General features: G+C 33.8%; 1 protein-coding gene across 1 annotated transcript; it reads left to right on the forward strand.

The window, feature by feature from the left end:
- The first annotated feature begins 12,617 nt into the window (after positions 1-12,617).
- Positions 12,618-13,278, forward strand: LOC149963255 (uncharacterized). Its single transcript, XM_090165604.1, has 2 exons — positions 12,618-12,961; positions 13,023-13,278. Exons 1-2 carry the CDS (start codon positions 12,618-12,620, stop codon positions 13,276-13,278), a joined length of 600 nt encoding a protein of 199 aa, XP_090021730.1.
- Positions 13,279-13,869: the final 591 nt, after the last annotated feature.

Raw genomic sequence — 13,869 nt, forward strand, 5'->3', positions numbered from 1 at the left:
TTTAAGGAAAATATTTAATAAAACCATATTAAAAATAAAGAATTTATTCATATTTTCACGATACGAATCAATGAAAAATAATTTTACAAAATAAAAAGTTTATTTTTCGATCTTTCAAGATAAACACTCATCAAGCAAATTGAAAATAAAAACGAGTAAATTATGTTGCTACATAATTTTTCGCTTAACCATACAACAACTTATCCTGCCTCACGGTGGAACAAATACCAATAAACATGTATGAACTTTAAATAAAGTTTTGAGTAAAATTACAATACCACTACACCATGGCCGCTACAACATCTTTTTGCTCAAGTACCATCACAATCCAGTCGTTCCAAAACAAGAAAAAGGGAAAGAAATCCAACAGTATTGAGGTTTCATCCTTTTTGGCTCAATAGATTTTTCAGGAATTCTGGCATCCCTCGGTTTTTTGCCGAGTACCAAGAAGCAAGTACAATTTAAAAAAATGGCGACATTCGATATAGAGCTACCTTTTGGTTAAAAGCTACTCTACTTACTCGACTAGAATTTTGAAAACTCTCAGTATTCCTACGGCGTCCTCAACACCGTCACCAAGGCAGACTTAACCTTCTCAACACAAGCCTTCCTTATCATCATATTATAAAAATTGATAAAAATTGACGAAAAAAATCAAAATTAATCACATTTTGATCAATTTGAACCAAATGGGTGAAAATAAACCGATATGGCTTAAATCGGGAAAAATGTGAGATAAAAATAAAATAAAAATACAACCATTGAAAAAAATATTTCAAAATTGATTAAAATAATTTCTTTTCAAAATTGAAAAAATATATAAACTTGAAAAAATATTGATCAAAAACCGTAGTTTCGATCAAAATTCATAGGAATTGATGGGCTTTGTGTAAAATTGGAGTAATGTATAGATAAATTGCGATTTTTTGAAAAACAAAGCATTTATTTTGGTCAATTTGATCAAACTGGACCAAAATTGGAAAACAATAGATTTAAATTAGCCCAATTTTAAAGTTTTGTAAAAATTATATAAAAATAAACTAAATTCAACCAACCACCTCAAAATTGTTTGAAACATTTTTTTTCAAAATTGAAAAATGTTAATATCACTGAAAAAAATTATCAAAATCAAAAGTTTCGATCCAAAACGATCAAAATTGATAGGAATTGATGGAAATTTATTTATATAGAAAAATAGCTTTTTAATTATTTTCCAAATTTGTTAAATAATAGATCAAAATTAGCAAAAAGTATAAAAAATTAAAAATAAGTAGTTTTGATCAAAAACCCCATTAATTTCCAATCTATATCCGTAGTTGTTTTGGTTCTAATAGTTCTAAAATATTATTTACTTGATAAATAATAAATAAAAAAATAAATGAAATTCAATAAAAATTATTTATATCATATAAAATTGCGTAAATACCTTTTAAGAATTAAATATTTGGATTAAATTGGGTAAACTTTTGGAAATAAGTTATTTGTAATAAAATTGGGTAAAAAATTATTTATATCAAATCAAATTGGATTAATTTCATTAAATTGGGTAAAATAAAGAAATTACGCTAAACCTGACCCAAATTGGGAGAAAATAAAAAAAATACTAAAATTGGGTCAAATAAAGAGATTTCGCTAAAAATGACCCAAAATGACAGCGATTTTGGGCCTTTATAGATCATTTTGCATGCCTACAATTAAATACGGATGAAAGCGAACAAATTTGGGTGAAACCAATAAATATTTGTTATTTCAAGTAAAATTGGGAAAAAATTTTAATTATTTCAAATTAAATTAGGTGAACGCGTAAATTTTTAAATTATACTTGAGTAAACTATCGAATAAGTTACTTTTAATTAAATTCACAATTGATAATAAAAATCATGTTGGAATGGAAATGACGAACTAATTTCTTTCTTATATTTGCATTGTTGAAAGTATTTTTCTTGTACATATTTCTATTTACATAATAAAAGATAGTACTGTATATAAATATGTTTGTGTAAATATAACGTACTTAAAAAGGTAAAATATGAGAAAACAAATGATTCGAAAAACCGGCAAACGTTTAATAACAACGAAGAAAACAATTTTGTATTACACTGTTTCTTAAAATAATCAACAATAATAACAATACTAATAATTTAAATATTTTGCTAATTTTGATTTATTATTATTCAAATTTGGAAAATAATTTAAAAAAAAGCAATTTTTCTATATAAATAAATTGCCATCAATTCCTATCAATTTTGATAGTTTTGGATCGAAACTATTGATTTTGATAATTGTTTTCAGTGTTATTAACATTTTTCAATTTTGAAAAAAAAAAATTTCAAACAATTTTGAGATAAATGGTCGAATTAAGTTTATTTTAATATAATTTATACAAAACTTTAAAATTGGGCTAATTTAGATCTATTATTTTCCAATTTTGGTCAAGTTTTATCAAATTGATCAAAATAAATATTTTGTTTTTCAAAAAATCGTAATTTATCTATACATAAATCCAATTTTACACAACTTATAAATTTCCTACAATTCCTATGAATTTTGATCGAAACTACTGTTTTTGATCAATATTTTTTGCAATTTTATATATTTTTTCAAATTTTAGCCATTTTCACCCATTTGGTTCAAATTGATCAAAATGTGATCAATTTTGATTTTTTTCGTCAATTTTAATAAATTTTTTATAATTTTGGTATTTCAAAATGTTTTCAGTTTCTTAAAATGTTTCACATAGAGTGATGGATTTGTATACCCCCGTACCATAGATAAATACATAAAATAACATGTGATTTTCAATGGGAAAATTTCCATTTTATGTTGTCAAAATATTTTTCGTTGCCATGGCAAAACCGTTGCCCATTGAATAAAATCCCTTAAGGATTTTTCAAGTTACATGAAGGTCTACCAATCCCCCGAGTTGGAACAAAATCGGAGTGTAACACCTCGGGTCGTCTCCTTGTCAGTGCGGGCGTAGAATATAAACGGGTACCAATGCAAATGTTACAATAAAATGAAGCCTGGTTCACACGATGCGATTTTGTCGCATGCGATTTTCCTTCCACCGTGCGTTCGGTTAACCAAATAATCGCAGATGTTTAAAGAAACAATATTTACACATCACATTCTGTAGATAAAATCAAATTAATCAATATTGGGCCTATTATTATTATATTATGGTATAATATTTCATTATTGTTCATATTTGTCTACCTTTTTTGTACCAATTCAAATGGATAAGAATGGACACATAAACATCTGAATTTTTAGTAAATACTGTTTCTCCCATAATCTCAAAAATAATACGTTAATGCGGGATACAATTACACCTGCTGAACATTTGGCGCTCACTCTTAGTTTTTTGCCAATGGTAAGTTCATTATAATTTTTAATAAAAGGATTAAAGCTACGGACGTATTTTCAAAATTTTCTCAAAAACCCGTTTTTCGAAGAATGTTTCGGATATCCAGGTGTTTCCGATTTCATAAACCCCCCAAGAAACTGTGGAAAATCCTCTTTTCGCACGTGAAAATAGATTTTTGACGCGCTGAAGAAACTAAGAAATTTTCCGAAAGAACGCTACCTGTTTACTCCCCCTTTTTGTACTAATGAGGTTAGCAGTCGCATGCGATAAAATAGGTTCATACCTATTTTTGGTTGCAGCCGCATGCGACTTGAAAAAACTATTTCACACGACGCGATTTTCGAATTTTTGTCGCATGTGACAAAATCGCATCCTTTGAACCGGGCTTAAAGTTGCGACAACGGATTCCCTGTTTTTACTGAAAACCTTTTTGGTTTAATAAGTTTCTTAAAAATGTAAGTAGCTGCATTATTTTTCCCTCAGATTCAAATTTTGAAAAAATCAGTGGGAGCCTGCAGTGGTAGCTCTTTAAAGCGATACTTTTATAGGAACATTAAAACTTAAACATATTTATCAAAAACGTTTGATAATATGCTTTTAACAAGATTAAAGACTTATGCATCATAAAAACAGTTAAAAACAAATAACGTTTGCGGATATGAAACCAAACCTGCTGGATTACAAAAAAAATTATCTAATCCTTTTAAAAATTCGGAATGAATATGGAAATTTAATCAGAGCAATGTGGATACGTTAAATGTTTTTAAAAAAATTTAATATGTTCTTAAGGAAATAAGAACAACGCTATATTAAAGTTTGAACCCAAAGCTATAAAATTTGCCTAATTAGCGTTTAAATTGATATACTTATTTGACGCGCAATGTCGGATACTTTATATAAGCGTTCAAAGCTGTACAAAGTGTGCTCTCAGTGTGTTGTGACTTAGCATGGTTGAGTATTTATCTACCAGTCACACTTTTTTAGTGTATATTCATGATTGAGTTTTAATTGGTCCATTTTTTCAAGTAAGTTTTGTAGGACATTCGGTTCGTCATATAGGGACTTGAAATATTTTACTTATAGGCCTTTGTTTTAAATAAAATTGTAAGATTGGTTTTGAATTTAGTTCTAATCCAAAACCTGAATCTAACACTTCTTAAAAAGTATCCTAACACATAATTTTCAACGTTATTTCCCCAAAGATAACGAGAGAGGAAATTCCTAAACCAATGTACCAGATTTGAAAAACCTGGTGAAGATAGTCCAGGAACAACGCCTGCACTTCTATACTGTCTTCTTCAGCCAGATACTTTCTCGATGCGAATGAAGACATTCTGTTTCGTGGTTCGATCTGGACAGTTTCCATTAATCTTATCATGCTGGAAATAACAATAAAAAAATAAAATTTTGAGTTACACGTACGAACAATGTAAGTAACTGATAATAATATCTTAGCAAGGCCTTTCTAAGCAGTTTATAGTTCAACTTATTTATGACAAGGTTGGAAATATTCTGAATGCGATTCTTTATTAAAACTCTAAAACTATCCAACAATTGTTTGAAGCTAGTTTGAAGTTGTTTAAATCTTCCTCTTAATTTAGGCACACACAAAAAAGTTCAGGTTTATTTGGTCCCGGGTCAAAAGGGTATCATTACAAAGGCTGGTTTATATGGTCCTGAACCCGTGGTCTCCGATCTACTATAGCTTTGTTAGAGGCCTTGTCTCCAAGTATTTGACTAACTACATGTATCCATTTAAGCTTTGGCATAAGACGGATTGCTCAAAGACTTTGCTAAAGAATATATCCCTGACCCATTAAGGAATAGATGGAAAGAGTTAATTACTTTCATATTTTAATGTAAGGCCGGTAACTTAAAGGTTAACAACCATTTACAATATATTGTTGTCTGGATAACCTAATATGTAGGGCCTGTTTGACTGAGAAGAATAACTTCTAACATGTTCTTAGACGAATTATATTCTACGCAACCCAACGGATTTTGCACCATAAATTGGAAACATTTCGTTTATTTAATGTCTAGGCCAAACGGATTCTCCCTTTCATGTCAGAGATTCGACTCTTTTTGTCTTAGGTTGGGGGTTACACAATCGATCTTAAGTCGAAGTGCGTAGCTAAGCTTTACATTTCAATAAAGTAGAATAGAACAGACGAAATAATTTTCTATTGAAAAAATATAAATTATAATTATTATCAGCTAGGCTAGTACCTAAGGCAACTAGCGACTTTTTATGCCTTTAACAGGTGGCCGGTTTACCATGTGTAGGAAGGTGGTGGCAAGCCCTTCATGCCACGATAGCCAACAGCTCCTTACACTCACTTTTACCGTTAACCTTTACAAGGGGAATTCAGAGAACACTGGGATAAACCCCTTTAAGCCGTGGGGAGAGGTCTTGCAAACTCAACGCAGAAGGAGTGGTTCCGAGTTTTCCCTGAGTACCACAACTTGGAATAGAACCCGGCTCCTCTTGCTGCGAGGTGATGAAAAATTTAAGAAACGTTCCTACAGGTAATTTATGTGGTCAAGAATGGCGAAAGGAGTTCCTCGGCTAAGAAAAATGTGCGCTGTGCCCCATTCGTATCCTTCCGAACCAACATGCAGAGTTCTTCTTAAGACTGGCAGACCAAGGAAAAACTGGTTAATTGTTGGGATGACCCGCGCGTCGCTTATGAAAAATGCCAGATTTCCCATCAAAAAACCATCCTTAACTTCCCAGATACTGTCGGCGTAACCTCCAATGTCTTCGATTCTAAGAAGCAGATCGTCATATATATTTCCTTTATTTTCCTAAAAGGTTAAAAAATACTTTAATATATACAATTGTATCTACCTTCAGATTTTATTAAACTGAAAAGAAATTAAAATTGTCATTAAATCAGCAACTATAGACAAAATTGCCCTTACTTGAACTTGAAGAAAGAACGACGTCGGGATTATGACGTAAGGTTTTAAATCTTTTCTGGCCAAAAGGTCTTCAATTGAATTTACAAAGGCATGTCTTACTATAAGAAGATCACCTTTCAAATTTCCGCTGTAGGCATTCATCAAAACCAATATTGCTAAACTCCAGGGACCCAGAATAAACATAGTTACCGTTTTGACATTGGATGTGCGTAATGCTGAAATAAGAAGTAGAACAATTCACTATTAGTAAGATTAGGAATGAAATAAAAGTAATAATAATTTTATTAGATCTTCATCATAAATCACTAATTAAAGTTCACAAGATAAGAAAACGTGTATGGGTAACTACGCCCTAAGGAAGGTGTATTGGTTGGTTACATTAAATGGTATAAGACGAAACATTCTGGGGTTGCTCGATAATAACATGGGACTGCCAAAATTGGTCTAAACACATTCAAATCCAAAGCTTTTTAAAATGGCGGCCACCCAATATTTTAAACGTGGAACATCTCTGGTTCACTTAGGGGGACCGAAATGTTTAATATCTCGATTGAAAGCTATTTTAGTGCGCAATTCGTTTATGTAATATAACTTGCAAGACTTAGCAGGTTTGAAAACCAGGCCATTTTAAATGTACTCCAATATTCAAATCCCAATTACATATTTAAATAATATTTTTTCAATACAAGAAAGATTTGTATTTCAATCAGAATATTTGCTGAGAAGAATTGAACTAGTGGGATTTTGTAATTTTTATTTAGATCTGAAAAAAATTTAATTGACACGCGCTTAATTAACGATAAATTGGTGTTCTTATTGTTTCGATTGCTATCAACAAAGCTTGAATGAAAGCCAAAGCTTTGTTGTGTTGAGGAAAAAAAAATTATTTTGTAAATAGGATTTTATAATGACTGAAAATATCCTACAAATACTAAAAATGGGTGAGTTTTTAAACAAATGAAGTTTTATGGCATAAAATATAGTGCATTAAAGGATAGGACACCTAGATCCGATGAAGTGAATCGAAGATAATGAGTTTTTAAACTATCAGAGGTTACTGTGTTTTTAAACTATCAGAGGCCTAATATCTTGAAATGGCCGTTTTGAAAAAACCGGTATTTAACGAAACTCAAAAATTTGGGTACCTAAACGTTTTACCTGGTACCTCTTGCTAACGCTGAAAACCTTCTTTTTTTGGCATCTGGCCCATGGAACTAATCTGAAGATTCTATGCGATTAAGCTACGTTTGCACAGTTGCACTTTTACATGTAAACAATTAAACATATTTTATATTAACCTAACCAGTTTAGTCTTCTTTACAGAAATAATCTTAAAATATATTTTTTATCATATAGCAATATTTCTATATTTTTTGGTGCAGCTTTTGATAAATATTGGATATTTAATTTTAGCATCATCTAAGCCAAAAATCACTTTAAAAAAAGGATCAGAACCATAGTAGCAGCTGGCACAAAAATCCTTGAGCTATACCTTCTTGACTAGGGTCTTTCGATACCTTCAACGCTAAATTATCCTGCCTAGTACGGCAATTCATCACTGTCTCACCATCGATGTGTAGTTTCTGGAAAGCGTACAGTATCTTAAGTACACTCTGTTTGAAAAGTCTTCGACAGCTGAAATTTTTGCCCTCTTTTTAATTCTGCTAAAAAACTATAATAGATAGTTCGATGAAACCAATTGCAACTTTTATTTATTTTCCAATACCTTTCGTTATTTATTGGTTTCGTCCGCCAAAAATTAATAGTTTGGCGGGAACCGTCAAAACTCATTTGTGACAACTTTTTAAATATTGGTTCTACGGCACTGACTCGTGCGTTTTTGAATTCACAATGGTCGATTCATATTTAGAAAGTGGAAAAATTATCCCTCTACAACCAACGGTTGAGAAGTTATAGCGTTTCCAAACCTTCCTCGAAACTAGGAAACACCTAAAATTCATCAAGCGATTATAAATAACGCAACTTCGATGACAATTTGGAAACGCGATAACTTCTCAACCGTTGGTTGTAGAGGGATAATTTTTCCACTTTCTAAATATGAACCGACCATTGTGAATTCAAAAACGCACGAGTCAGTGCCGTAGAACCAATATTTAAAAAGTTGTCACAAATGAGTTTTGACGGTTCCCGCCAAACTATTAATTTTTGGCGGACGAAACCAATAAATAACGAAAGATATTGGAAAATAAATAAAAGTTGCAATTGGTTTCATCGAGCTATCTATTATAGTTTTCTAGCAGAATTAAAAAGAGGGCAAAAATTTCAGCTGTCGAAGACTTTTCAAACAGAGTGTACTGTCTCACCCATGGATGGACTGGAGGATCAACCACGTAAGTCCGCCGCCTAAACTATAGAGGAGAAGGGAAAAAGCCACACCTCCCGAAGGAACAAAGCTCGCCTGGGTAAAGAAGGAGAGGACCGCTGACCCGAGGAGGAAATTCTTGCCAATAGACGACCCAAGGTGATAATCACCGATTTTGTTCAAAGTCCGGTATAATGTACACCTCCACGTAACTTGAAAAACCTGCAAGGGAAAAGTTGCGACGGGCCTTCGTTTTGCTATGGCAACCGAAAACGTTTTTGACAACATGATTTGGAATTATTTCCATTGAAAATATCATGGGAATCTGAAGGACTTTAAGGGTCCCCCAATTGACCAAATTGCATTTAAATTTGATTAAATTTAATTTTTAAAATCAATTTAATTTTTTTAACGTTTTTGAAATTTTTAAAATTTTTAATTTTTTAAAAGGTTTCACAGGGGGTGACACTCAAAATCCTTCAGATTCCCATGTTATTTTCAATGGAAAAATCCCAAATCATCTTGTCAAAAACGTTTTCGGTTGCCATGGCCACGGCCAACTTCGATCACGCGTACCGCGCTTTAGCGGCCCCGTCAATCGCCTGAATTTACCGTTAATATATTTTCCCACCAGGCTTTCGCTACGACCAAAATTTAACGTTAGTCAGATAGGAATAATCAACAAAAAACAATTATTTTTAAATAAATTTTGAAAAACATTGAATTAAACCGAATGTAGGTTAATATTTAACTAATAGTATAATATTTTTTTCATGATTCAAATTTTTTAACGGTGTTTATAAATTATAAAAGAGTTAAACACAAACCAAGAACATCCTCTAGATGCTGCCGGCAACATAGTATTATTGTTTAATACTTTAAACACATGAAAATAAATAAATAAAACAAAAAGTGAAAAAAAGATCACTGTAACTTCAGGGTAAATATATTATTTTAACATTTTTTTATTAAATAATATTAAGTTAAAATATATTATAAGCGCAATAAATTATAATTTTAGGTTTCAACAAGTATTAAGCTTTCATCTTTTTAAACCTAGAATAATATTGTATATTTAGAAAGGGCCGGTTTGTAATTTTATCTGAGTGAAAATTTTTCCATAATAAAGGTACAAACCTGAACAGAAATCATCCTCCTTGAAGCTGAAGACCATCTATCTCTTACCTATTTAGTTCCAAAGATGTACCTTCTTTTATCTTCAATTATATTAGTTTTTAGATATATATACTATTAATAAAGATTTGTTATTATTAAAGATTTATAAATTTTAAGAGATACATTAATTTACGCGTTCTAATATGGCACCTTTTTCTTCATTTAATATTTATAAGGTAATATTTTTTTTAAATTATGAATTATACATAAATATATTGCGAAAAGATAGTTTAACTTACTATACCATGATTTTTCTAAATAGGAAAGTGGAAAACCGAAGAAAAAACATTTTTCCGCGATTTCGCTTGTATTCCCCGCCTATGGCGATAGTAGGTTTTTGGTCGTGTGTAGCGCCCCTATCGGGATTATTCATACACGCAAATTAACATTAGATGCGAGGCGATTTACGGGGCTGCTAAAGCGCGGTACGCGTGATCGAAGTTGGCCGTGCCATGGCCAAACGAAAGGCCATCGCAACTTTTCCCTTGCAGGTTTTTCAAGTTACATCGAGGTGTACACTATACCCGAGTTTGAACCAAATCGGTGATTAACACCTTGGGTCGTCTCCTTTGTAAGTGTATTTCACCTTGAATAGAAACAAGACGGTGAAGTCCTTAGAGCGTTATTAATCATTCCATCTCGTTTTTAAAAAGTTCGAAGCCACTTTTCTCAACAATCCACTCTGAAACCAGGAACTTCCAAGATTTAGCTCCTGCAAAGCGAAGCTATTCGTTATACTCTGACGTTGTGTGTGTTCTGTCTTTTGACTAGGATTTATCGTTTGAGTTTCCCTTAACACAAATCTCTTTTTTGACGCTACACCGTTACATTTATGGAATAAGAAATCCTCACATGTATCATAACTATTAGGTGTTATAACTACGAATATGATTTTTTTTTGTTCCTCAAACAGTTACCTCTGAAAAGTTTCAAAAAGTAAAGTACCTATATTTAAAGACAGATTATAATCAGAATTTTTTAAATATTACTCAACTATTTTGGAGAAGACTAGAGATGAAATACCAAATATTATGAAAAAACCTTCCAAATAGTTCCAAGTTACTGTGAAACATTTTCAGAACAATCGAGAGAAAAATAGCTTCAATACTAGCTGCAAACCAGACCCATTCGTTTAAGCCAAGGAGATTGTATTTTTCGCCTTACAAATTTTGTTTTATCAACCATGCTAATAATCCTGAAAGAGCCACTCTCGCAAGTCGCTGACAGAGTCACACGTTCCGAAGCTGCGGAGCCTCCCATCACTGCCAACATAGCATCCGAGAGCTCGAAACAAAACATTTACAATTAAGATAGTGATTACGTTTTGCCTTAATATATTTAGACTGTTTCCCCGTTCCTCCTATAACAAAATAGGAGTATGGGAGCCATTGAGAGGATCCTACACAAAACATATTTTAAGTAAATTTATTAACGCTTTTGTGGATAATTTTAAAACTTTATTGGTTAATTTTATAAATGCTTTAAAAATTTTAATTTGTTAGGTGTTTGAATGTGAATAATATGTAAAAACTAAATGTTCCAACAGACCTTACACACTAAATTCCCATTAACAAAGTTATTCATTTCGGGTACATACCAGTCACTTTAAGCCATATTGTCTTTAAAAGTGGCGTCGACAATTTTTTCGTCAAAAGATTGCTGTTTCCATGTAAGTAAATTTAGTTCACGGGCATTTTTTTTTAATAAGTGACTTCGCGGAATTTACTTTTAATAGTTATTTAAATTAGTTAAGGGTTTCGTCATGTTTCTAAATTGTTAAGCCAAGTGGCGCCACGTCCTTTGACTAAGAATATCATTCTCCCTTCTTCATCTAAATAGACAGCTTCGGCAAGAGCAATCTACAGGAATGAAGAAATCGTTGTAAGGGTTCTTTTAGACTCTGGAAATCATCGAACCCTTTTTTTGGTAGACGTATCTTAGAAACTGACCCTACCTTGTTTGGGTCAAAAAAAGGTGAACATAAAAACATTTGGAGCTAATGTCAGCATTGTTGAACGCCGAAGAGTTCAGTTTGAACTGGGAAATTTAAATAATTCCGAGACAATAACGATAAACGCCTTGGAGACGCCGAAGATATCTGGAAGTATTCTGAATCTGCCTGGTCAAGACATCATTGTATTCGCAAAGAGAAAATGTCTAAACCTGGCGGATGTTCGACCCGAAGTATCGAAGTCACCTCTGGAGATCTCGCTACTCGTGGGAACTGATTTATACTGGAAGATAGTACAGGGAAAAATTGAGCGTTTCAGTCCGTCACTCATGATCATGGAAACTCGACTTGGCTGATGGTCTCTACTTGGATCGTCTCAACCAAGAGCTATTCATGGCGAAGAGAATGCGGTCTACAACATCTCAGTCCATTCGGCATATATCCAAAACTCAGAAGAAGAGGAAGATCTGATATCCAAAAATCTACAGGCCTGTTAGGATTTGTACACTTTAGGAATCGTTGAGAAGAATAGCGAAAAATCAGACATCCAAGAGTTCCTAAAGGAGGGTTTCGAATCAAAGATCAAGTTCAATGGACAACTCTATTCGGTTGGTCCAGGGCCAGACTGGCTAGAAGTTGGCCCCACCGGCTATGCAATCGTGTTGGCCTCATTTCCCATTAATGCCAAATTTTCCCACTTTGGCCCCCAATTTGAGTTGGCCCCGATCTGACCGGCGATCACCGGTAAGGCACCCGGGCCAGTCCGGGACTGGGTTGGTCTACCTTGGAAGAAAGATGTCATACTGAAGGAGAATAACTACAATGTTGCGCTTCGAAGATTTCAACACCAACTCAAGTAATTCCGCAAAGACCCAATGCTGTTTGGCACATACAACGAAGTCGTAGATTCTCATCTTTCTAACGGCATTGCAGAATTGGCTCCGATAAAGGAGAGGCCCGGAAAAACGTTCTACCTTCCACATCGAGAGGTAATTAAATCAGAGCGTTCAACAACGAAGGTTCGAGTCGTGTTTGATGCTTCGTCTCACGCCTTTGATTCACCATCATTCAACGACTGTTTACATTCTGAACCAACCCGGAACGTGGATTTATTGGGTCTTCTCCTCAAATTCAGGAAGTACAACATCGTCTTTACTGCAGATGTGGAGAAAGCCTTTCTCCGGGTGGAACTAAACGAAGAAGATCGAGACGTAACCAGGTTTCTCTGGGTGAAGACTCGATCTGAGAATGGCTAGAGTCCTGTTTGGTATCAATGCAAGTCCCTCCCTCCTGGCTCAAACGATTGGTCATCACATGGAGAAATTCAAGGACGAATATCCGAAGGCCCAAGATTTGCTGTCAAACTCCTTATACGTCGAAGACGTGCTTGGTGGAGCTAAAGATGAACAAGAAGCTCTGGACATCGCCATTGAAGCCAAAATCTCCTTGGAGAAAGCCAGATTTCCTTTACGGAAATTCCAATCGAATTCTGAATTGCTCACTAGACAGTTATGCGGCTTACTTGACACCAACTAAATTCTGAAAAGCTTAAAACACGAAGATGTTTCCTTGAAAGTCCTTGGTCTAGCATGGCAGCCAAGCCATGACGTATTTCTTTTCGATGTCTCAGCCCTTCTAGAATTTCTATATCAACGAAAGGACACGAAAAGATTTATCTTACAAGCATCCTCACGAGTATTTGATCCGATTGGGTTCCTGAGGCCATTCACAATTCGAATCAAAAGCCTTTTTCAAGAACTGTGGCAACGTACCAAGCATTGGGTAGATAGTATACCCGATGACCTGAAGATCCGTTGAGAAGCCTGGTGTTTGGAGCTGCCACCATTATCAGAACTCAAGATCCCCAAGGCCTATGGGATGAATGAAACAATTCTCAAGTTGGAACTCCATTGCATTACGGATTCCAGTGAACGGGCATATGGACCAGCTATCTACCGTCGTACAGTCAAGCCGAACAATCAATTTACAGTTTCACTGGTGTCTTCCAAGTGTCGAGTAGCTCCATTGAAAAAAATTAACCATTCCTCGGCTCGAACTCATGGGAGTACTTCGAAGCTGAAAAACCATCGTTATATTTCTGGACTGATTCAACAATCGTTTTATCCT

Source organism: Leiobunum rupestre, chromosome 1, assembly GCF_980474605.1.
Source record: "Leiobunum rupestre chromosome 1, qqLeiRupe1.1.hap1, whole genome shotgun sequence".
Taxonomy (NCBI): Eukaryota; Metazoa; Arthropoda; class Arachnida; order Opiliones; family Sclerosomatidae; genus Leiobunum; species Leiobunum rupestre.